We start from the raw sequence: 26,577 nt of genomic DNA on the forward strand, positions 1-26,577 counted from the left end.
TCCGTCTACCACATGGGAGGTCCGCGATGCAAACCTGGGGCCTCCTTGACCTGTGTGGAGCTGGCCCATGTGCAGTGCTGATGCGCGCAAGGAGTGCCCTGCCACGCAGGGGTGTCCCCTGCATAGGGGAGCCCCATGCGCAAGGAGTGTGCCCCATAAGGAGAGCCGCCCAGCGCGAAAGAAAGTGCAGCCTGCCCAGGAATGGGGCCGCACACATGGAGAGGTGACAGTAAAATGACGCAACAAAAAGAAACACAGATTCCTGTGCCACTGACAACAACAGAAGTGAACAAATGGAAGAATGCGCAGCAAATGGACACAGAACAGACAACTGGGGCGGGGGGGGAGGAAGGGGAGAGAAATAAATAAAATAAATCTAAAAATAAACAAATAAACCAATGTACATCACAGCATTCATAATAGTCTAAAGTTGGAAACATGGAAGCGGATGTGGCTCATGCAGATGTGGTTGAGTGCCTGCTTTCCATGGGAGGTCCCAGTTCGGTCCCTGTGCCTCCTAAAAAACAACAACAAGCAAACAAATGAAAAAAAAACAATTCAGGGGAGCCCATGTGGCAGTTGAGCACCAGCTTCCCACATAGGAGGTCCCAGCTTCAATCTCCGGCCCCAGTACCTCCAAAAAATAAAGTTGGAAATAACCCAAGTATGTCCATCAACAGATGAATGGATAAACAAAATGTGCATACACACAGTGGAATATTATTCACCCATAAAAAGAAATGAAGTGCTGGTATGTGCTACAACATGGATGAAACCTGAAGACATCAGATTGAAATAAGCCAGACACAAAAGGACAAATATTGTATGATTTTTCTTACATGAAATATTTAGAATGAGCAAATTAAGAGAGACGGAAGGCAAAATAGTGGTTAGCAGGAGTGGCAGTAGCAGGGAACGGAGAGTTATTGCTAAATGAGTTGGACTTTTGGTTTTGGATGATAATAGTCTAGAAATAGTGGTGAAAATACAATACTGCCAATGTATTTAATGTCAAAGAATTGTCCACTTAAAATAGTTAAAATTTTTGTTATGTCTATTTTACCAAAATTAAAAATAATTTTTAAAAAAGCAGTAGCAAGGGAAGCGGCTGTGGCTCAATCAGTTGGGCTCCAGTCTACCATATGGGAGGCCCTGCGTTTGTGTCCTGGGCCTCCTTGTGAAGGTAGACTTGCCTTGCACGCTGTGGAGAGCCACTGGCCTAGGCGCCACGGAGAGCTGACTCAGCAAGGTGACGCAACTGAAAGGGAGACAAGCAAAAACACAGAAGAATGCACAGTGAATGGACACAGAGAGCAGACAGCAAGCAAGCCACAAGGGGGGTTGGGGGGGATAAATAAATAAAAATAAATACAGACAGAAGAATGCACAGCGAATGGACACAGAAAGCTGACAGCAAGCAAAAAGCTGCAAGGGGGGGATTAAAAAAAAAGCAGTGGCAAATATTTCTACGTACTGCTACTGAGTGATTTTATTGTTAAGTGAAAAACAAGGGGGGAAGATGTATGATATAGTACTATTTAATAATGGATATAAATATATGTGTGTGTGCATGTAACCTTATTTGCATATATTAAAACACACACACAAAACAATGGAAGGATAATGAAAAACTTAAAAATGATTACGTAAGGTGGAGGGAGGAAGGGACCAGAGGGAGAACCAGAGTGGAAGCTACCTTGAGTTTTGAACATATATAATAATTTTTGAACATGTTATAAAAGCAAGATTAAATTAAATTTTTTTAAAAGCAACACCTTGAAAGGAAAAGCACATCAAAACAAATGAGCTGTATCATGTATCAAGTTGGTGGCTTAAATATACAGGGATGTTTCAGGTATCTTTAAAGTACAGTAATTTGCATATCCTTGGTGGAATATAAGCAAGGTCAAAAGGAACTGTAAGAATTCTTAAACTTCTTAGTAATTATTTTGTTAACAACTATGTTAACATAAACAGGAATAAGGATTTTCAGTGTAAGAGAAAAGAGGCACATATGAAGTTAAAATTATATAAAATTCTGTAATCTTTAATTTAATGGGAACTATCTGTATGAACTCATTTTTTCTTTATATAAAGGCTGCTGAAAAGGCCTAGAAATAATGGCCAAGCACTATATGCCAGTAAAATGAACAAGGGCTCCCTGGAGATATGACTGATACTTGGTCTGAGGCAGGGCAATCAAATGGTTGATGAAGGAGAGTTTGTCTTTAATTGAGCTAATAAAAGGAATTATAGAATGAGAATACCACCATATTGCAACTAGTAAATACTATTCATTGGTGACTACTAAATCCTTGAGGTGATTGGGAAATTGATAATGAATGGATCAGGCCATTTGAAGCCACTGATCAATGTGAACATTAGAAAAAGAGACTGTGGCTCCTAATCAAAGACTATAATACCACTTATGAAGTATTTTACAAACCAAACCTGAATTTGATCAAACCTGGGATAGAGGAACATGTTAAAGACTTGGAGATGCCATCAAGAAATTCTAGAATGTATGAAAAACTAAAACAACATCCTAGTTTAATAATTCGCAACTGACAATAAAGGAGGGTGACCTATATTATAAAAGTTTTAGGAATATGTCAACCAAGTGCAAACTGTGGGACTTGTTTGCATCATGATTTAAACAAACCAAATGTAAAAAAATATTTTTGAACAGATGAAATCTCTGATGATTTTAAAGTATTAAAGAATCGCAAATGACGGTTACATGATGGTTCATTATATTCGCTCTCCTTCATATATAATAAATAGAAACATTCTAATTCTTTCATTTAACAAACATTTACATGTATTTGTAAGAGATCTGTGAGCCATTTCAGTAATTCATACTTGATAAGTTTTTGCCTTGGGTGTTGTTAGTTCTTTTTTGCTCTGAAAAAAAAATTACCTCCTAGAGAAGGAGAAGAAAGTCTATATGCATTTATGTTTTTTTCTTGTTCAGACAACTTTACAGAGCTGAGCCTGAAAACTAATTGGTTATTGGTCCCTAGCAAAAGCATGCAAGGAAAGTAATGAAAGTTTAAATTCTGATCTCATCGATCTTCGGCTATCAGGCTTTATTAGATTTCTGTTTTTGACATTTAGACCCTCAGATATTTATATATTTTGGAGTGTAAATTCAAGCCCATAAGCATTTGTGTCCATTATTAAGTATTAAGCACTCTGCTATATGCTGAGATGTATATATATGTGTGTGTGTTAAATATATGTGTATTCAAATATTTATATGCACACAGTTTATGTGTTCCCTATATCCTCCCATAGTTCTTAAATACTTTAATAGTTTTGTATTGAGGATGCTGATCCTTCTATTTTGAAGACTGTAAAGGTAAAATGGGATTAATTTTTAACTGGTGGTTTAGATTAGATGTGAGAGAATATTTTGACAATTGAGATAATAAAACAATGGGGGTCAGAGATTGTGAAATCTAGAATTTCCATATATGACTATCTTCACAAAATGGATGGATAATTGCATGTCCTGGATATTGTAAGCAATTACTTGTTGAAAAGTAGTTTAAACTAGGTATTGCAGAGATACATGTCCTTTCTCAAGGAAGAAATTTTAAAACCACTGGATTAGGGTGTATTTTTCTTGTTACATGGAGTAATAGATAACGTTGCCTTGCTCTTTATTGAGTTGTCTTAGAACTTAAACTATATATTTAATATAATATTAAATTGAAGTATTCTTTAAGCAATAGAGATCTAGATTTGGGAGCAAAGTGTCCTTCAGATTAGAGTAAATGCAGTTATCTATTTGAAACTGACTGACATAGTACGATATAATTTATTTGTGCCGTTCCTCTTACAGAGACCATACCCAGTCGCGTATAATAAATTACCTTAATGTGGTCTCTGATCCTCGCAGTTTCTTGAAGCCCTTTTAAGGTAAGTACGAATAAAGCAATAGAATGAACATTTGTTTTAATAGCTAGGAATCTGCTAGTGGGATTTCAACAGTACTAAATCTGGTTTCTTTTCTTATTCTAGGCTCATTTTGCTGCCCTTTTACAAGGTACATAGGCTCAGCAATTTTTAAGCGTTAATTTTTATATAGTGGACTCAGACTCATTTTGGCATAAGATCCTTTACGATTGGGCTCCTGACCTCCTTTCTAGTTATTGCTAATCCCCAGAAAAACAAATGGTAAATTGGAGATTGGAAAAATCCCCCCTGCCTGCCATCCTAGTAGGTACCATGGCAATGCTGAGAAGGAAGCAAGTAGTGATTGAGCTCAAGATGGTGAAAGAGAGCCATGAGGAGGAGTCGTCTGGACCCAGGAAAAGTGGAAAAGGGTCCCAGACAAAAGAACAGCTTGAGTGAATTTAGGAAACTAGTAAAGGGCAGGAGGTTTTATAGAAATGGCTGAGCGAGGTTGGCGTGACTGAGGTCGAGGCGAGACGTGAAAAGGACAGTGATTGTTGGCTGGGAACTTCAAGCTCAGTGTGAAACCACGCCCGCGGGGACCCCGTCCTTTTCGGCTTCACCCCTGGGCAGGCTGACCCCGCGCTGCGTCCGCCCAGAGGAGACCGAAAGCGAGGAGCAGAACCGCACCGGAGGCGACCCCGAGGCGAGAGGCGGGATCGCAAGGGAGCGTACCCAGGCTGCGGCGGCGCAGGCGGACCCAAAGGAGGAGGCGGGCCCGCACGGGAGGCGGGAGCAGAACGCGCGGCGCCGCATTGCGGCCGCGTCACGCGCGGCGCCGGCGGCCATGGCGGGAAGCGAGTCCCGCAGCGGAGGCAGCTCCCCGCCGCCGCCCCACAGTGACTGGGGACGTCTGGAGGCGGCCATCCTCAGTGGCTGGAGGAATTTCTGGCAGTCGATGGGCAAGGAAAGGGCAACGCCGGGGTCCTCCCGGGAGGAGGCGGACGAGGAGGCCAGTACCCTGATGCGTCTGCCGGTGAGCGTCGTCCGCAGGCCCGCGAGGGCCGCGGGACCCGGGCGGGAGGGGCCGCCGCCGCCCACCCGGGGTGGCCTGGAGGCAGGCCCTGGGGACTCTCCCCGCTTCCCAACTTTTGGCCAGCTCGGTCCTGGCTGCATTAGGGGCAGTGTCATCACCTAGACGCAGCTATTGACCAGAAACGCCTTGGCGTTGATCCCGATGCTAGCGCCGCAGCAGGGGCCCAAGGTCGCAGAGAAATCCACCTTCAGGGGGCGCCCTCGCGACTAGCCACAGCACCCTCAGATATTCTCCCAGGAAAAACAGGCACAGGGAACTAAAGGTTAAGGAAACGAGGCCATCCCAGAATTTCTGTTAGCTTGGGAAAACACCCATCATCTGTATTCTCAGCATCTTTCATCCTAGGCTCAGTGTATCAAAACACTTGGGGGGGGGGGTGTCATCCAGAACACTCTTTGGGTACATTGTTTTTTTCAGGCATCTGGCTATTAAGGTTATCCCGTACCAAATATTTGAAGTAACAAAACTGCTTCTTAATTGAAAATAAATGTTGCAAGTGCCCCAGGTTATCACAGGCCACACGGATTATACATGTTGAGAGAGGAAATTCTTAGAAATTATTTAAATTATATATCTCATCTGGACTTTTGACATCTTCCTCTGACGTCGGTCAGGAGTTGAAAACTGCAGGTTTAGAACACATCCAAAGTCCTTCCCCTTGCAGAATTTATTTGAAACAATTTAATTGATTATGTAGAGGAAATAAGATGACAAACTTCTACTCTTTGATTTTATCTATTTATAAAATCAGAAATTTGCCCATTTGAGATCCTTTATTCTTCCTTAAGTAATTAATTCATCTAGAGTGTGTTGAAATATCCATGAAGAGAAATTAAAGGAATTGGTTATTTGCTTGAAAAAATAGCAGGATAGTCGTTGATTTCTCAGGAATATTTGTGTCGAAATAGGAAAATAACTGCAGATTGATAGATTATTTAAAAAGTAGACTGTTCAGTTGACCTTTGGCTTCTTGGTGTAACAATAATTCTTTGTTAATTTTGTAATTTATCATCAAGACAGTTTTCCAGAGTAAATTATTCAGTCCTTTTTCCTACCTGCTGCCTCTTTTTTGTTTCAGATTGATGTACAGCTATATATTTTGTCATTTCTTTCACCACATGATCTTTGTCAGTTGGGAAGTACAAATCATTATTGGAATGAAACTGTACGAGATCCAATTCTGTGGAGATATTTTCTGATGCGGGATCTTCCTTCTTGGAATTCTGTTGACTGGAAGTCTCTTCCAGATTTAGAAATTTTAAAAAAACCTGTATCTGAAGTCACTGATGGTGCATTTTTTGACTACATGGCAGTGTAAGTATCTGGTTGTAGGAATTTAAAAGGAGATATTATATTTTACTGCATTAAGTCCATAGTCTTAAGTCCTGACACTACATCTAATTAGTTTCATAGATTCGGGGTCTACATGTGTCCTCTTATAAAAATTGTGGGTTGAGTTAAATGATTTCCTTCATAGGACCCTTTCAGCTTGGAATATGTGGCAACTCTAATGACAAGAAGCAAAATACTTATAACTTACATTATCTTGGGAACATTTGTCCTTTCATTAAATTGTAAATACTTTCCATATCCAGAAAATGAATGACTAGAAATAAGAAAGTTTTTCCTTGGCGGGTAGAAAACCATTCTCTAGGCTCTGAGAAACTAGACTGTGTTATTACCCAAAAGCAATGACATTTTAAAATATTGTGTAAGTAAGAGAATATTATTGAGCACCTGCAGTGTATTAAGTTCCTAGGAGGATGTTTTTATGCTATATATATGTGTTTATTCATTTAATCCTCATGCAGTAAGGAGGTATTATTCTTGTTTTCGTGGCTGTGGAGTTGAGATTCAGAGATGGTACATGCTTTGTCTTATGTCAGATAGCCATGTAAGGGGCTATTCAGATTGTAACCCCATCACGCTACCTCAAAGATGTATAATGTCACTGGATCTGGTTTTAACCTGCTTTATTAAAAACCCCAAATTTTAGGCACTGCAAATAAAATTAAAAGAACCTTTATGCTTTAGGGAAGAATTGTTTGCTATGCTTCATTCAGTAGCTACTAAACAGGATTTTTTAAAAATTAAGTTATTCAGACCTTTTCTTATTCCTGTGTCTTTACATCATTCCTTATTGCTATTACTTCAAGATTTAGGAGACTCCTTGATTAAAATGTACACAATGTGTCGTATATAATCTCAACAAGTGCCACTGTACTCTTTTTTACTGGATGTTACTTCTATGAAGTCCCACAACCAACCACAAGTATATCTGATGCTTTGGAAACAGATTTTCCCCAGGGAATAATAACAATCATAATAACTACCATTTATGATCATATAAATTATTTCTAATCCTTCCAACTCTGAGATAGTTAATATTGCTTTAATAATGCAGATGAAGAAGCGGAAATTCAGACTATAAATGGCTTATACAACTAATTCAAGGGGTGAAGCTTGGCTAGTTCTACTTATTCCATGCTGATTTTTTCTCTTTCCTTATTACAGGTTTCCTAAATAAAGATAATTATTCTTGCTAGGTTAGCTGTTGTATTAACCAGCTTACATTTGGCTAAAGGGCTTTAGGTTTTATTTTAGTTTGAGTAACTTTCTTTTAACTTTTGATAAAATGTAAACATTGCTAGTTTGGAGTTATAGCTATTGAAAGAAACTAAATTGTTTCTTTCACATGAGTCTTAATTTGTTAGGCTATTCTTAAGGAGCATTAGATCTCCCTGTATGTTTAACAATCACTGAACTTTTAAATTTTAGGCCATTAGTAGGAGTACTTAAGAAATTCGGTTATATTGATGTCTTTAGTAATTTTATTTTTTTGTTTTTGCTAGGAACTCTTAATGCTGTGTGTACAGTTTGTCTTTAGTGCAGGGTTTCTCATTGGCACTACTGATATTTTGGGCTAGATAATTCTTTGTTGGGGGAGGCTTTCCTGTGCATTTTAAGATGTTTAGTGGCATCCCTGACCTCTACCTATTTAAATGCAAGGAGTACCTTCCCCTCTATTATGAAAATTAAAAATGTCTCCAGACATTGCTACGTATTCCCTCAGGAGCAAAATTACCCTAGGTTAGAGAACCATTGTTCTACATAGGGAATTTTAATCACTGAAACAAGTGTTGGACCAAATGTTCATGAAAGAATCTAAATCTAAATGAAACACTGGAAAGTAAATAACCACTTTCTGGGGAAGACTTTCTCAGCTTCTGGACCTCTCCCACAGTGCCTTGTGCTTTTCACTGTAATGGCACTCAGCATATATAAAATGGTATCTTTCTGTCCTCCACTGTCCTTCTTGAGGATTGGGACTATATGATCGTTGTCTCCCTTGTGTCTAGCAGGTACTCAATAAATTATATAGTGCTGAATGAATAACTGGATAGATAAATGTTTTCTGTCTTAATTTTCTAATTATGACAATTTTATACAGCTATAAAATGTGTTGTCCACGTACAAGGAGAACCTTGAAATCAAGCCGTCCTGTGTATGGAGCTGTCACCTCTTTTTTGCACTCACTGATTATTCAGAATGAACCACGATTTGCTATGTTTGGACCAGGTTTGGAAGAACTGAATACGTCTTTGGTATTGAGCTTGATGTCTTCTGAGGAACTTTGCCCAACAGCTGGTTTGCCTCATAGGCAAATTGATGGTAATTTTCATGTTAATCTACAGTACATAATAATAATTCAAACACTGTGAGCTTGACATTAGTGTTAAATAAAAAGTAATTCATTTTTAAATGAGTTGATTCTGATGTAATGAAATACAGTAATTTGGTGGATGGGATTCCCAATGAGTGAAAGAATTAATTATAATTAATAAGTAAATAAAGTAATCTTACTTATTCTTCAATTTTTGTAACCTGGAATTTAAGATTATGTAGAAGTAAATTATGTTTTATCAGGGTGTTGAATTTGCACAATGGATATCACATTTACCTTATTTTCAAAATAACATTATCAGCAAAAATCATTTAGCATCTATTATATGCAAAGTACTTTGACATATAAGAAATAGAGATTGGGAGTCATATGGAGTCCATATAGACTTGGAAGTTCCCTAGGATAGAGAGGAAGATTGAGAGTCAGGTGCTGAAGTCTTCAGTGAATGTTTGGGGGAAGAGAGGGTCAAAAGAAGATTCATAAATGGCAAGGTCAGGGAAGGAAAGATGGTGTTAGAGCTGAGAGGTGTGTGTTTCAAAGAAAAGGAGTTTTTCAAGAGTGTTGAAGAGTAAAGAAAACACTAAACCCTCCTCTTTACCCTGAGGTTTGAGGGAATAAGCAACTTTGCTGCTTGAGAGTTTAGTGCCAGAGAAGCAGCACCCTAAGGGCAGGCCAGTTTTCAGGTAAGACCCATGAGGTAGAAGGAACAATTTATGAAGAAGTTGAGGATATGGGAAAATTTGCTGATTATGAAATGGCAATTTCATTCTTCACACAGTAGCTGGAGTGACTGTTTTTTTTTTTTTTAAAATGTCCTTCTAATTATGCCTCAGACGCTGCAATTCAGAGAAGAGTGGAAGGTTGGGTCATTGCCGAAGGAGTGCATGACAGTATCGGTACCAGGTTGAGCTAAGGATAGATGTATTGAGAGGGTAATCTCTGGGAGTTGAACTGATGAAAACAAAGATCAGAGGCATGTAGATTTTGTTTCTGTGATTTTTTGGGGGGTGTTTGTGCATCATGGTGTATTTAAACAACTAGGTTTGTTAAGAGTGTGAAAGTTCTGGAGTTGTCTCTAATGAGATAACTAGGGACAATAATAAACCTTATTGGGGTAAGGTTTTGTTTCTTTATATCAAGAGCAATGGTTTTGAAGGGTTTTAAGAAGGGAAGAGACAAAAGTAGACAGGCATTTTTAAGCATTCTCTCCAGCTGCTGTCAGAAGGATGGATAATAGGGAGCAAGAGTGGATAGAGGACACTGATTAGAAGTGGTTGCAGAAGGCTAGGTGAGAGATGATGGTGATTTGGTCTAAGAATGGAGAAAAATAGATCTAAGAGGACATTTATACAGCAAGAAGAAGAAATGGAGCCATGTATGCAGGGAAGGCTCTTTCTAGGAGGCAAAGGAGAATCATGTTAACATAGCCAAAGGAGGGAAGAGATTAAGAAGGACAAATAGTGTTGAATGATTCAGAATTTAGTAGTATGATGCTAATATTTAGCACCTATTATTTACCAGTCATTGTATTAGGAGTTTTACAATATTGTTTTTGTTTGCCAACCAGAAATGTGTTGGCTAATAAAAATATTAAATTTCCCATTAAAAAGGGAAATTAATAGTCTTCCCCTCTTGGCTCACTGTCTCTTGGAGCTCAGCTCCTGGAACTCAAGCATGAGCAACCAGGGCTTGTATCTTTCTGGGCCTCCATTCGGGGCTTCTCTGCCTTTCTGCAGCTATAGGTGACAGAGTCTTCTCTCTCAAAGTAGGATCAATATGGTAGCTTCTTTTCTATTCTCTGTGTCTCTGTTTATATCAGTTGCAGTAAAAAGGTGGAGACTCAACCTGAGTCATTCCTCACTCCTGACGTAGTCCATTCAAAAGAATCTCACACCCACAGGAATGGATTAATTAAAAAACATAATCTTTCTCTTTTTGGTATTCATAAAAGAATGTCAAACTCTCACACATGTATTATCTCATTTTTTCCTCACAGTAACTCTAAGAACTATGTGTTTCTATTTTAGATGTCAAAACTGAGACTCATGAATACATGGCTAGTTAAATAGCAAAGTTAGGATTCTAACCCGTTTGTCTAATTCTAAATTTCAGTATCCTAGTTCCTTAAATTTCCAAGGTACTACTGGTGACTTTCCATCAATTTAAAACCATTTTTTCAGAGGGGAAAAAGATTTTAGTGAATTTATAGTCACAGATTTTAAGACTAATATAGCAATGTGAAAATAAGTCTTAGTTTGGAGGATAAATACTAGTCACTGGTAGGATACAGCTGCTGCTGATATATTGATAGTGGTGATGATATAAAAAGGAATTTTATAAGCCAAGTAGTCATTTGCTCTCAATCCATATTTTTAATTGCCATGTGAATAAAAATTCCCTACAACAGCTTTTCTTTAACATAAACATACTGTTCTGTTCCAAAGCTACATATAATTTTGTATACTCTTTTTGTTTTCATTGGGTATTTTCAGTCCGATCTTTTGTTGTCTTTATTTATGACTTGTTTTGATCTTGTAATTTTCTCCTTTAGGTATTGGATCAGGTGTCAGTTTTCAGTTAAACAACCAACATAAATTCAACATTCTGATATTATATTCAACTACAAGGTAAAGCTACCTACTTGTTGCCCTACCTGAAACATCAGGACTGTAACATTTTAGGCCAGGGTTCATAAACTTCTTTGTTTTACAGACCTCTTTGCCAGTCAGGTGAAAACTACAGACCCCTTACTAAGTCCACACTATACTATGTATTATTTAATAAATATATTACACCTGCACCTACGCATCCCCACAAGAATAATGTGTTCTTGAATTTCAATTCAAACTCATGGACTCCTTGTTAAGAACCCATATTTTAGGAGGATGGAGCCTGTTTAGTGTCTGTTTAAGTTTTATATTTACACTTTTCTTATAGGAAGGAAAGAGATAGAGCAAGGGAAGAACGTACAAGTGCAGTTAATAAGATGTTCAGTCTACAGAATGAAGGAGATGATCAACAAGGAAACCGGTACAGTGTGATTCCACAAATTCAGAAAGTATGTGAAGTTGTGGATGGGTTCATCTACGTTGCAAATGCTGAAGCTCATAAAAGTAAGCATTCTCTTCTTTTTTTTATGATTTTTAAATTTTTATTTACTTTATAACAAATCAGTTTTATTGATATGTATTAATAAAGCATAAATCCATCCAAAGTATACAATCACTGTTATTTGGTATAATCATATATTTATGCATTCATGACTTCAGTCATTCTTAGAACCCTTTCATTATTCCAATAATAATAAAAACAAAAAACAAACGAAACTCATCACTTCTCAATCTCTCTATTCTTACTCAGCCATACATAGCTGCTATCTTTTTCCTTTTCTCTAGTATATTTGTATGTGTAGTTTGTAAAAACAGTCTTTTATATGCAGTATCACCCGTATTTGTGTTTTACATGAGCTTTTACTGTTATATTCAGTACCATGTTACTTTTTTTAGCTTTCCTTCAAATAGTATATATCAACCACTGTCACACCCATACAATAGCACAGCTAGTTAGAAACACCGTGACATGTTTTCACCATTTCTATTAATTTCCAAAGATTTATAAACATTATCAATTTTGCATAGATTAAACCTTACTCACTGTATTTTTCTTGTGACCTATATTCTAATTATTAACTCCATGAGTTTACAAAGTATATTTATTTCATAACAGCACAATCATACAGTATTTGTCCTTTTGTGTCTGGCTTACATCACTCAACATAATGTCCTCCAGGTTCATCCATGTTGTCATATGCTTCATGACTTCTTCTTACCACTGCATAATATTTCATCGTGTATGTATACCACAATTTGTTTATCCATTCATCAGTTGATAGACCCCTGGGTTGTTTTGCAGTCATGAATAATGCCACTATAAATATCGGTGTGCAGATATTTGTTCCTGTCTCTGCCCTTAGTTTTCTGGATATATACCTAGTAATGGTATTGCCAGGTCACATGGCAAGTTTATGTTCCACTTCCTTAGGAACTGCCAAACAGTCCTCCACGTTGGCTATCCATTCTACATTCCCACCAACAGTGAATAAACTTCCTTTTCTTTCCTTTCCTTTCCTTTCTTCTTCCTTTCTCCCCACCCTCTCATTGTTTGTACTTGCTGTGTGCTATGTCTTTAGGAGGCATCAGGAATTGAATCCAGGACCTCCAATGTGAGAGGGAGGCTCCTAATTACTTGAGCCACCTCCATTCCCTGCTTTGTTGTGTCTCTCATTATGTTTTTTCTTCTTGTGACTCTTGTTGCATCATCTTGTTGCATCAGCTTGCCGGGCCTGCCTGTCACTTCAGCTTTGTGTCTTGGCTTGTTTTTCTTTAGAAGGCCCTGGGAAACTCTGCTTCCTGCTTTGTTGTGTCTCTCGTTATGTTTTTTCTTCTTGTGTCTCTTCTTGTGTCTGCTTGCTGCGCCTGCCCATCACACCAGCTCGTTGTCTTCTTTAGGAGATACTGGGAACTTAACCACAGATGTCCCTTATGTAGGCAGGAGCTCAGTCCCCTGAGCCACATCTACTTCCCAGCTTATTTCTTTTTAATAGCACCATTAGGTCTTTGATTTCAAAGCAAATAATTAAATACATTTTTAATCTTTGTCATGTCTTAAGAATATGATGGTTAATTTTTCAATGTGATTCTATTACCATTACTGTAAATATTTGGGCTCTCAAATTTTGTACATTAGGATAACCTGGGAATCTCATTGAAACTACAGCTGGAGGGGTGTGGATGTAGTTTAGTGGTTGAACGCCTGCTTCCCATGTATAAGGTCCTATCTTCAGTCATCAGTACTGCCTAAAAAATTTTTTTTAAATATACCTGGGGAATGGTTTTAGCTCAGTGGTTGAGTGCTTATTTTCCATGTATAAGGTTCTGGGTTCAAGCCCTTGTATTTCCTTAAAAATGTATATATAGCTCCCTGATTCCTTCCCTGGCAGAATATGATTCATAGCTTTGGAATATTATCCTGGGCTTTGTTTTTTACAAACACCCAGGGAATTCTGATGCTAAAAGTATATATTATCTTTTTATTGTATGTTTCTGCATGTTTTGTATCAATGTTATTGTCTGCTTCTGGCTCTATTCAAATAATTAGGCAGATAAATATGAAAATTTTTTTCTTTGTTTTAATTACTCAAAAGAGAGGTAAGTGGAGTTGAGTGTTTACCTTAATTTATTAGATGAAATATTCTGAATAATTGATATTTACAATGGTATATAGGCTTGAAATCAAAGTATTATGGGGCTATGAGCCAGTATTGTCCTATCTATTTCTTTCTCAAATTCTTTGTGAACAAGGTAGGGTCTCTACAAAAATATTTTTTATATGGTAGCTCCTTATAAATATAGTGGTTGCACGTCTACTGAGTTTATTTTGCCTATGATCTGTTAGACATGGAAACAATTATATTCTGAAAATCTTGAAAAATTATGCATAAGAATAAAACACAAATTTCTTTCTGTGATTATAAAAGGTATCCTTGTCTTATTCTAGATCTTAGAGGAAAAGCTTTCAGGCTTTCACCACGGAATATGATATTAGCTGTGGGTTTATCATATATGTCCTTTATCATGTTGAAGAAGTATTGTCCTATTCCTGTCTTTCAAAGTTTTTTTAATCAAGAAAGGATGCTAGATATTATCAAATACTTTTCCTGCATCAGTCAAGATGATCATGTGACTTTTTCCCCTTTGATTTGTGAGTGTGGCATATTACATAATTGATTTTCTTGTGTCAAGCTACCCTTTCCTGGCATAAGACCCACTTGATCATGGTGTATAATTCTTTTAATGTGATATTGGATTTAATTTCGAGTATTTTGTTGAGGATTTTTGCATCTATATTCATTAGATGCAAAGAGTTTGAGTAGGGTTGGTATTAATTCTGCTTGGATTGATTGGTACAGTTCACCTGTAAATCCATTTGGTCCTCAGCTTTTCTCTGTGGGAGGTTTTTGATGACTGATTCAGTCTCTACTTGTGATTGGTTTGTTGAAGGTCTTCTGTTTCTTTTAGAGTCAGTATAGGTTGTTCTTGTGTTTACAGGAAATTGTCAGTTTCATCTATGTTGTCTAATTTCTTGACAAACAGTTGTTCATAATATCCTCTTAGGATCTCTTCTATTTCTGTTGTGTCAGTAGTAATATCCCCCGTATCATTTCTGATTTTGTTTATCTGCATCTCCTTTTTTTGTCAGTCTAGCTAAGGGTTTGTCGGTTTTATTGATCGTCTTAAGAACCAACTTTTGGGTTTATTAATTCTATTATTATTATTTTTTCACTTTCAGTCTCATTTCTGCTCTAATCTTTGTTATTTCTTTCCTTCAATTGCTTTGGGAATAGTTCTGTTATTTTTAGTTCCCCCAGGTGTGCAGTTAGGTCTTCAATTTTAGCTCCTTCCTCTTTTTTAACGTTGGTGTTTAGTGCAGTAGATTTCCCTCTGAGCACTGCCTTCACTGCGTTCCATTAGTTTTGATATGTTGTGTTCCCGTTTTCATTCCTGCTGAGATATTTACTGATTTCTCTTGCACTTTCTTCTTTGGCTCACTCTTTGTTTAATATTGTGTTGTTTAACCTCCATATATTTGTGAATGTTCCCATTCTCTGCCTGTTAATGATTTCCAGCTTCATTCCATTATGGTCAGAGTAAGTGCTTTGAGTAATTTCAGTCTTTTCAAATTTATTTAGACCTGTTTTGTGACCCAACATGTAGTCTTTCCTGGAGAATGAGCCATGAATGCTTGAAAAGAATGTATATCCTGCTATTTTAGGGTGCAATGTTCTGTATATGCCTGTTAAGTCTAGTTCATTTATCATATTATTCAAATTCTGTTTCCTTATTGATCTTCTTTGATTGATACATATTTTCTATATTGATGAAAACGGTATACTGAAGTCTCCACCTATTATTGTAGAGACTGACGTCTCTTTCTCCAGTTTTGTTAGACTATCTTTCATGTGTTTTGGGACACCCTGGTTAAGTGCATAAATATTTTTGATTGTTATTTCTTTTTTGTGGGTTGGCACTTTTATTAATATACAATGTCCTGCTTTGTCTATTTTATCAGATTTGCATTTAAAGTCAATTTTGTTCAATATTAGTGTGGATACCCCAGCTCTTTTTTGGTTACTGTTTGCATAAAATATCATTTTCCATCCTTTCACTTTCACCCTATTTGTATCCTTGGGTCTAAGGTGAGTCTTTTGTAGATAATATATAGCTTGGTCATATTTTTTTATCTACTCTCCCAATATGTGTCTTTTGATTGGGTAGTTTAACCCACAAACATTCAATGTTATTACTGTAAAGGCCGTACTTACTTCAACCATTTTATCCTTTGGCTTTTATATGTCATATCTTATTTTTATCTTTTTTACCCTTTTAGTTATCTTTAATGATAATCTTTATTTCTATACTCTCTTCTGAGCCTCTCTCCTGTTTTTCTTTTTAGCCTGTAGGACTACCCTTAGCATTTCTTGTAGGGTAGGCCTCTTGATGGCATACTCTCTCAGTTTCTGTTTATCTGTGAATATTTTAAACTCCCTCATTTTTGAGGGACACTTTTGTGGGATAAAGCTATCTAGGCTGGCAGTTTTTCCCTGTTGGTAGGAGTCCTGCTTGGCACTCTTAGCCTCATTGAGAAAAAGGTTGCAGAGGTCTACTAAAAGAATTTGAAGTCCATGGTACACTGAAGTGAACTAACTTCAGCAACAAAAGCCAAACCCAGCTCCACTACTGACTGGTTTGACTCAATCTACTGTACTAGTGGCCTAACAGAAGAAGCAGTATGCCCATTTCTGGGAGTAGGTCTTATTTACTTCAGTCTATATTGTTCTTCATACAAAATATCTAGCATTCAATAAATTAAATTATATGACACAACAGAATATCAAAATGAAACAACCCATGTCAAGAGATAAAGTAGTCAATAGAAACAGACCTTGGATGTTGGCACTCTTGAAAAGTGTCATGAAGGTAAGTATGATTTAAATATGTTAAAGGATCTAGTGGAAAAGATGAACAATGTGCATGAATGGGAATTTTTTGCAGAGAGAAGGAAGTTATGTAAAGCAATAAAATCTAAATGCTAGATATGAAAAATATAACCAGTAAATATTTCCTTTGATGCACTTATCAGCAGATATAAGACTCTGTAAATCTGAATAAGATCAACTGAAATCATCCAAATCCAAAACAAAAGAGAAAAAAAGAGTGGGGGCAAGAGATAGAGCCTGTAAGACCTGGGGGTACTAGCAAGCGGTCTAACTCAAGGGTCAGTGAACTTTTGCTTAAAGGATAGTATATATTTTAGTTTTGTGGACCATATGATCTCTATCACAATTACTCAACTTTGCTGTTATAGTGTGAAAGCAAACATAAAAAATATGTAAATTAATAAACATAGCTGTTTTCCATTGGAACTTTATAGAAACATGGGGCTGGTTCTCAGAACATAGTACACTGCTCTATTTTAGCTTATGTGTAATTGAAGTCCCAAAAGGTAAAATTAGAGTGTTTATTTATTCCTCTACGCCCCCCCCTCATTGTTTGTGCTCACTCTCTGGTCTACTGTCTGCTCGTCTTCTTTTTAGGAGGCTCCGGGAACCAAAACTGGGAGCTCCCATGTGGGAGGGAGGTTCACAATCGCTTCAGCCACCTCCACTTCCTGATTGCTGTCTCTCTCATTGTGTTTCATCCTTGTGTCTCCTGTTGCATCACCTTGTTGCATCAGCCCATCAAGTCAGTTCACTTTCTTGCTTGCCGCCTTTAGGAGGCACTGGGAACCAAACCCAGGACCTCCCATGTGGTAGGCAGGCACCCAAATGCTTGGCCACATCTGCTCCCTAAGCTGTCAATTTTTGACAAATGTATCTATAGGTTCAAAATAATTTCAGTCAGAATCCCATCAGGTCTTTTTTGGTAGAGATTGACTAGGTGATTTTAAAATTTAAATGGAAATTCAGGCTAAAAAATAACTAAAACTATTTTGAAAAAAGAACAACAGAGTAGAAGCAATCATACTACCTGATTACAGAACTAACTATAAAGCTTCATTAATCAGCCCTGTATAGTGTTGGCATATGGATAGATATAAAGATCAGTCTAATAGAATGGTAATTCAGAAGTAGACCCAGAAACACGTGGTCAGCAAACACGCCAAGGTAATTCAATAGGAAAAACATAATTTTTTCAACAAATGGTGCAAGAATAATAGGGCATCATCAATATGCAAAAAAAAAGAACCTTAATTCTTATACGATATACAAAAATTAGAATGCATTATAGATGGAGTCGAGAGCGCTGCAGTGTATAAAACTAGAAGAAAACATAGGAGAAACTCTCTTTCCTTTGGGTTTTCAGAGATTTCTTAGAACACAAAAACATCAAGACATAAAAGAATTGATAAATTGTACTTCAGAATTTATATCTGCTCAAGAAGGCTGTTAAAATCAAAAGACTAGCCACCAACTGGAAGAAAATATTCAGAAAAAATTTCAGAAGAACATAAACTGGATAAAGGGCTCATGTTTAAAACATGTGGAGAACTATTAGAATTCAATAATTAGAAGACAAACTAATTTAAAATATGATAAAAGATTTGAACTGACACTGTGCCAAAGAAGGTAGATAGGTGGCACATGTGTATGTGAAAAGATAATCACCATAATTAATTAATAGGGGAATGCACATTAAAACCACTTCCCTCAATTATTGTCAGATCTAGTAGACAGGAGGAGAAAAAAAAGATTTTCAGCTGCAGAATTAACAACTATGGTCTAACAGATAAATATAGAATTCTGGGTCCAAAAAAGAGTACACAGTTCAAAATTGATCACGTACAAAGCCATAAGGCAATCTAAAAAATTTCAAATGATGTTAGGAATATTTTGATTTCTAGCCTCCAAGCAAGTTAGACATTAATACTGAAGAGAAAAAGTATATGAAATTTTTAACGCTGTTCAAAGTAACTAATAGGTAGACGTGGAAATCATAAGGGTGATTAAAGAAAAAATTGTGGAGTTGCTAGGTGATGGTAGAGCATTTTCACTGAGATAATAAAAGTTGATGGTTGCCATTTATTGAGAGAATCCTTTCTATGCTAGAAACTGTTCCAGGTAATTTATATATTATTTTGATTTCTCACAACCTATGAATACATATATCATTATTCCTAATTTGTATGAAACTTGAGCTTTTATTATGTAACCAGTTGAAACGTACATGATATAGTCACACAGATGTGGGGTTTGAACATGTCTCTCTGAATCCTGTTCCTGTGATTTTTGACCATACCAACTATTCTAGGCACCAGAAGACTTAATTTATGCCTATTTAATGAATCATTATGGAGTTGGGCTGCTTATCTATAAGAATAATGAAAAACAACTTTTGACATTATTCCTTATTATTAAGGATATGGAGAGAGAAGAAGAGCAGGGGGAGGAAGAGAGAGGAGGAAGAAAATGGAGATTATAAATGGAAACAAATGTATACCATGTAACCCAGTGCTGTCATACCCTTTGATGTTGAGATTTGTTGTACATTTCTGAAAGGAAGGCCTTTGAAAGAAGGGTTAGTGACAGCTACAGATTTATGAGAGGAAAATACCTGTGTCAAAGCAATTTTCCTTTTAAACTATAGAGACATTTGAATTGTACTGTGATTTTCCCTCTCTGGTTCCTTTTAAAATACTATCATTACAAAGCTACTTAATCTAATTTTATGAAAGATCAGTAATTGAATACAGTAATAGCAGTTTGGTGTATTTGTGTCCTGGTAATTTTTTTGTTTCCTTGTTTTCTTAGTGTTTGTTTTGTTTTTCGATCTTTACAACTAATGCAAATTGTGTTTTGACTTACATTCCTTAGGACATGAATGGCAAGATGAACTTTCTCATATAATGGCAATGACAGATCCAGCTTTTGGATCTTCAGGAAGACCCATGCTAGTTTTATCTTGTATTTCTCAAGCAGATGTGAAAAGAATGCCATGTTTTTATTTGGCCCATGAACTGCGTTTGAATCATCTAAACCACCCATGGATGGTAAGGTCCTGTCATCTCTAGTGAGAAAAATCTTACTTCATTTTTCTTTTTTCCTTCCACGTTATTTTCTATTTGATTTCATTTTTCCCTACTGATCTCCTTTTTAATGAAATTGCATTCTAAAGTTAGTTTTAATAGCTTAATTGGTGAGAGATTTGATTGATGTCAATAAATCTCAGGTGATTACTTGCTCCTTATTCGCCTCTCCTGTCATGGAGAAAGTGAGATAGCATTTGCAGATGTTTTTAGATCATGCTATCTGGATTTTCCACATTTATGTACCATGCTTTAAGGGCCATCTAAAATACAGATTCCATCTTACAGTTCATTGCTTTTCAAACTTTGTTTATTCATGGACTCTTTTCTTCAAATGAAACCTTACATGAAATCCCTGGATAAAAATGGTAAAAAAAAAAAAAAATTTAGAATTGGAAATGCTTTGGCTAAAAAGGGGATTTTCTGCCTGCCTTCTCCCATCCTTTCCATGGAGCCCCAGAAGATCTTAGAATGCAGTCTGAAAGCTCTTGATAAAGGTGTACCCTCATGAGTGGTGGGAAGTTTTAGCTTTACTATTAGAAGGAGTGGCAGTCTTCAAGACACATTTTTGCAACATGATGTCACATTTATCAACTGACTAGCTGGGTTCAGTCAAAGATGGTTTAATTTTAAAAGTGGATCCTTTGGAGAATTTTTTTCTCCCAATAATACATTTGAAGCAAGTCACAAAAGTGGTGTGTCTCCCATTTCCAAAACAGAGTCCCACAGTAAGTAATAAACCTCATTTTGGTAATAATAAGACTAAAGGAAAGGTAATATTTTTTTAAATCTAAACTCTATGGAAGATGAAACTTTAGTTATTCATCCAAAGTTTATTGTGATTTTTTGAGTCCTATTTTTGGTGTCTAGAAAAATTTCTCTCCTAATCCCATAAGGGCTTTGACTCGGTTTCTTACTGACAACATTCTCTTTTATTGGTTCATAGGTCCAGGATACAGAGGCTGAAACTCTAGCTGGATTTTTGAATGGCATTGAGTGGATTCTTGAGGAAGTAGAATCTAAGCATGCAAGATGATCATTCTTTTGGACCTTGGGAACTGAAACCATTTGAAATGTGTTACTAATGTCATTATGTGGATATTTCCTCAAGTCAGCTCACTTTGTCCTGCATTTTTGCAGGTCACTTTACATTGGACAGCTGTCACTGATGCATTTTCCATATTATTCCTAATTTTTACCTTTAGTCAATTATAAGAAGAGTTTCAGTGCTAGCATTTAGCCACCAAATGAACCTTTAAATTTTTTTAAAAATAATTTTTATATTTTGTCTTTTAAAAAATATTAAATTCTGGAAAAAGCAAGTTTGTGCCTCTCTCATTCCTTGTGGTTTCTATTCTTTTTGGTTTAAGATTGACCTAGTGGAAAACAGCACATTTGTTAAGCTTTCCATAGAGTCTTTCCAAAGGTCTAGAACTAGTTATCAAGAAAGAAGCTTTTTATCTATGTATAATAAATATTCTGCTTAAAGACTGGAATAGTAACTGGAATTGCATTCAATATTATGACCATACAACTTTGTGTTTTTGTTTTTTTTTTCCTGAAACAATAGAAACCAAACACAATTCATATTGAATATTGCTTAAGTGAAAATAGCTTTTCCTGGCAAATCCCAGTTGACCATGGTGTATAATTCTTTTAATGTACTATTGGATTTGGTTTGCTTTTTTTTTTTTTTTTAGGGTTTTTGCATCTGTATTTATAAGAGATAATGGTCTGTGGTTTTCTTGTGGTGTCTTTATCTGGTTTTGGTATGAATGTGATGTTGATCCTATTGAATGAGTTAGGACATGTTCCCTTCTCTTTTTTGGAAGAGTTTGAGCAGAATTGGATTTAAGCCTCCTTGGAATGTGTGGTAGAATTCCCCTGTGAAGCCATCTGTTCCTGGGCTTTTCTTTGTTGGGAAGGTTTGATTACTTATTCAATCTCTTTTCTAGTAATTGGCTTGTTGAGATCTTCTGTTTCTTCTTGAATCAATATAAGTAATTCATGTGTTTCTAAGAATTTGTCCATTTCATCTAGGTTATATAATTTATTGGCATACAGTTGTTCATGGTATTCTCTTTAAATCTTTTTATTTCAGCGGGGTCAGCTGTAATGTCTGCCTTGCCATTTCTGATTTTTGTTACTTGTATCCCCTCTTTCTTATTTTTTGTCTGTCAGAATCCAAAATGTATATATTAATATGCTTGATGGTGTCCCAGAGGTGTCTTAGGCAATTTTTGCTTTCTACAACTCTTTATTCTTTCTACTTCTCAACCTGACTTGAGTTCAAGTGTCTAGTCTTCAAGTTCACTAATTAATTTTTCTCTCCACTCCAGTCTGTTCTTGAAATCCTCCTGGGAGTTTTCCACTTCAGTTACTGTGATCTCCAGTAGTTGTTTGATTCCTTTTAAAAATTTCTCTCTTTACTAAGATTCTCTTAATGCTCATTAATTATTTTACTTATATCCTGTAGTTCTTTCTGTTTTTTTTCCTTTATCTCCTTTAGCATTTTTAAGATCATTAATTTGAAGGCTTTGTTTGGTATGACCACATCCTGGTATTCTTTAATGGAGTTTTCTGAATTTTTGTCCTTTCATTTGAATGGGCCATTTCTTGTAACTTTGTCTTGTACTCCTTTGTTGCAGATTGTACATTTTAATATTTTAAAATGTCATCTCTGGAATTTATTACCTGATGTGTCTGTTTCTTCATTTTGTAACCAGCTGGTGATAAAGATTTTCTTGAGCTTTAGCCGGTTATCAAGAATATCTGTTCAAAGCAGTGTGCAGGGGTTTCCTTATCTTTCTGGGCCTGTGTCTTGTCCTGGGCTTTTGCTTGTTCGTTTTTTTGGAGTTCCCCTGGTTATAGGAGTTTGGTTGTCCCCTCTGTTATGTATGAGGCAGTATTCCCTCTCCTTGGTGTTCCAAGCCTGCAAGCCATTGCCCCAGATTATCTGCCTCTATAGATATGTACACTCCTTTCATTGTCTCAGGCTGTTTTTTGCTTGCAAAGCAAAGTCCTGAAGGAGGGGCATGCCTGAGAAGACTTTTCCAAGTTAGTGTTTCCCAGCCTAAACACAGCCAGGGACCCAAGAAGGTGGACATAGAAGGCTCCAGCATCCCCTGGAGAGAGGATCAGGAGGCTGGCTCTCCAAAGCTAAGTTTTTCTGTCCTGCATAGCAAATATAGCCCTTCAACTAATGTTCCCACAACACTGAGGAAGTGTAGCATCTTTAAGTCTCCTCTGCTATGGATCTGGTCCAGGGTGGGCTGAAACAACCACTACCACTGATATTTATGTCCCATTTGTCACCAGTGAGCTGCCAGGGGCCACCCTTGGCAGCCTGTCACTAGAGTAAGGGATGGGCAGTGGTAGCTGCTATATGGAGAGAGCAGTTTACTGTTATTTACTGTAATTTATCAGCCTCTTTTTCCTGCTTTTCCTGGATGCTGTAAATGTTCTTCTGACCTTCAGAATTTCAAAATAGTTGCTGCAAACAGGTCCTGCTAGTTTAATAATTTTTCTGGTGGAAGGTTTGACATCTGGAGTTCCCTACTCCTCCATCTTTCCTGATAACTTTTACAATTAAGTTTAGATGGTTTTATGAAAATTGAGGGTCAAGGTTCAATCAGTCAAACTATCTCCATTATTACAAAAATAACTTGAAAAATGTGCCTTTTATGGTATGTGAAGAGCTACATGTGCTTATTAGTAAATGGATGGTATTTTGTAATGATCTTAGGCTGTCTGTCACTTTGTAGAAATGGAAACCTTTGTTTAATATATTCAGGCATTCAGTACCACAATTGCAATTAAAATAAGCATATGCTAAAAAGAACATTTTACTTATACTAAGGAAAAATATATGTCTATTTTACTATCATGCTAATTTTCCTAAACCATGAGATTTATATTATTCTGTTGAGAAAATTTCAATGGCTTGTCATTATCTCTAGAAAAAGGTTTAAAATCTGTATTCCAACCTCACCAACATGACCAGTCTTTCATCTACTTTTCCAGTTATATTTCTGCCTTCTCTCTCAATAGAAGTCTCTATTCCTCACTAAGGTACATTTACATAACATAAAACATAACACAGATCTTATGTGAACAATTTGATGAATTTTGACAGAAGTGTACATACATGTAATTTTATGACAAAATTATGGTAAAGAAAATTTTCATCACCCCAGAAATCTCTTATAACCAACCCTTTTCCAATAAATCCCTGACCCTTCCTCACCTAAGAACTACCATTCTCATTTTTTTCATGATAAATCAGTTTAGCCCGTTCTTGAATTCCACATAAATGAAATACAGGGTATGCTATGGTGTTTCTGAGATCTACAGTGCCTATATTATTCATTTTTATTGCTGACTAGTATTCATTGTATGAGTGTATCAAACTAAGTTCATCTTCACCTCCTAATGGACATTTGAGTTATTTCTGTGTTTTGGTTGTGATGAATAAAGCTGCTATGAACATTCTTCTACAAATCAATTTGTGGACCTATACTTTCATGTGTACTGGGTAAATACCTAAGAGTGGAATTTTTGAGTCAAAAGATGGATATATTTAAACTCTTTAAAAGCTGCCAAGTATTTTTCCAAAAAGAGTTGCATCATTTTCATTCTCAAGGGTAATAAATGATAATTACAATTATTCCATATCCTTTGATACTTGTATTGTTAGTTTTTGTATTTGTGTTTGAATTTGTATATTTCTGAGTACTAATGATGTTGAACACTCCTTGCTGTGTTTTTGACTATATCTTTTATTTTCTATTGAAGGCTTTTATCCATTTTTTCAAAATTGTTTTGGATTCTGGAACCCTCTCATCCACCTTTCCCTTTGCATAGGCACCTTTCTCACCTTTTGGTCTCTGGTACTCCATTCCAGGCCATCCCCACATGTGGATGCTCTCCTCACCTCTCTTGGGCTCCAACACTTCATGACTAGCTCCTGCCCACATTCACACTCTTCTTGTCCCTCTTGAGCTTTGAAACTCCATGTCAAGTGCTCTTCCTCATGGATTCCCACTTGCGCCACTCTTTCTAATAGCTTTAGTTCTGAATTGTGCTAAAAGGGAAGGGAAGAGAAGAGGAACAGTAAAAGTATTGATCTGTTTAGAATTTTTGAATCTCTGCTTTTGATGTATATTGGTTCATAATCGTCTTATAATATCCTTGTCAGGTTTTGATATCACAACTATGCTGACTGAATTGGTAAAAAGATTGTTTGTAAAACTTTGGAAATGAATAGAAATGGTCAAAGTATATCATGGTGTTTGTAACTAGCATACTATTGTATGGGTATGACAGCAGTTGAAAGGGAAAGTATAAGGTCATGTATATTACTAGAAGAAAAGCTAAAAACCATAACATGGGACTCTATAAGATAGTAAAACCTCATGTAAAACATGAGTGTGGGTGATATTGCATATATAAGACTGTTTTTACAAAATATAAATACAGATATATACTAGAGAGAAGGAAAAACAATAGCAGCTATGTACAACATACTTTTTGGTTGGTTGGTTTTTGTTTATTATTATTATTATTGGAATAATGAAAGTGCTCCAAGAATGACTGAAGTGATGAGTACACAAATATGTTGTTATACCGGATACTACTGATTGTACACTTTGGATGGATTTATGTTTTATTAATATGTATCAATAAAACTTTTACAAAATTATGTTGACCTTGTAAAATGAATTGGAAAGTAATTCTCTTATGATATCCTTTGTGCCTTTTAACAATTGTCTGAAAGTCTATTTTGTCTGATATTAATATAATTATCCCAAATCTCTTTCGGTTACTTATTTGCAGGGAATATATTCTTCAATCCTTTTATTTCAATCATTTCCATCTTTGACTCTAAAGTGAGTATTTTGTAGACAGTGGATGGGTATATTATGTTGTTTTTTAAATCTATTATACAAATCTCTGCCTTTTAATTGGAGAGTTTAATTCATTTACATTGAGAGTGTTCATATTCTTTCTGCCCCTTTCTCTTTCTTCTCCTTATGGAACTCCTGCAATGCATATTTTGGCTCATTTGCTGGACATAGGAATCTCCATGTTTACATTTACATATATTCCCTCTTCCCTACGAACACTTCCTTCATGGCCCTGGGCACTATATTATACATCCCACAGCCTGCTTTCTCTTAATCCAGATGGCATGACTTGACTGCTCTTCCACAGCATTCTGTAGGAGAGGTGTGTGAACTGCCTTCTACACAAAGGGTTAGTTCTCAGATGGCAAGTCCCTCAGGCCACTACCAGAAAGTTTCAGCCAGACATACATGCTCCCAGTATATGCATGAGGATGTTTCTGCTCTCTCTCGACAGGGACCAGAGATCTGCATTAGGACCATGTGCTGGCTTTGCACCAAGACAGTGAAAGGTGATAGAAAGGCCAGTCTAGAACTTCAGGAGATCCTACTGCTTTTAAGTAGCCTTTTTATTAATTCAGCACTCACCCTTTTGCTGCTGCAGTCTTTTAACTGTTTCCTGGAGCTTTGAAAAAGATGTTTTTTCCAGTTCTTGCTCATTGTTCAAAGCTTCTCTGGGAGGGGAGAGCTCTGAAGTATTTGTCACTCCACCATCTTGAACAGGCATATTTCTTCTTTTCCAATTTAGTCGTTGACAGCTATAAATTTCCCTCTTGAGTGCTTTCTTTGCTGCATCCCATAAAGTTTGGAATTTTCTGTTCTTATTTTAATCTCTAAGAATTTCTGATTTC

General features: G+C 36.6%; 2 protein-coding genes across 3 annotated transcripts in view; one reads left to right on the forward strand and one right to left on the reverse strand.

Moving 5' to 3' along the window:
* The first annotated feature begins 4,146 nt into the window (after positions 1 to 4,146).
* On the forward strand, positions 4,147 to 25,524 carry FBXO4 (F-box protein 4). The gene is made up of 7 exons (XM_004448216.5): positions 4,147 to 4,936; positions 6,075 to 6,310; positions 8,448 to 8,668; positions 11,233 to 11,308; positions 11,619 to 11,794; positions 19,612 to 19,787; positions 20,770 to 25,524. Exons 1-7 carry the CDS (start codon positions 4,748 to 4,750, stop codon positions 20,857 to 20,859), a joined length of 1,164 nt encoding a protein of 387 aa, XP_004448273.1. The 5' UTR covers positions 4,147 to 4,747; the 3' UTR covers positions 20,860 to 25,524.
* The window catches only part of LOC101435779 (methionine synthase reductase-like), a 50,104-nt gene continuing 45,487 nt past the window's right edge, over positions 21,961 to 26,577 (reverse strand). The window contains exon 10 of one of the 2 annotated variants that reach the window (XR_011645651.1): positions 21,961 to 24,906. The gene's annotated coding sequence lies outside the window, so the exon portion shown is untranslated. The remainder of the gene's footprint in view (positions 24,907 to 26,577) is intronic. The other variant, XR_011645662.1, reaches the window with a different exon arrangement.

The sequence above is a fragment of the Dasypus novemcinctus genome, chromosome 2 (genome assembly GCF_030445035.2).
Source record: "Dasypus novemcinctus isolate mDasNov1 chromosome 2, mDasNov1.1.hap2, whole genome shotgun sequence".
NCBI lineage: Eukaryota > Metazoa > Chordata > Mammalia > Cingulata > Dasypodidae > Dasypus > Dasypus novemcinctus.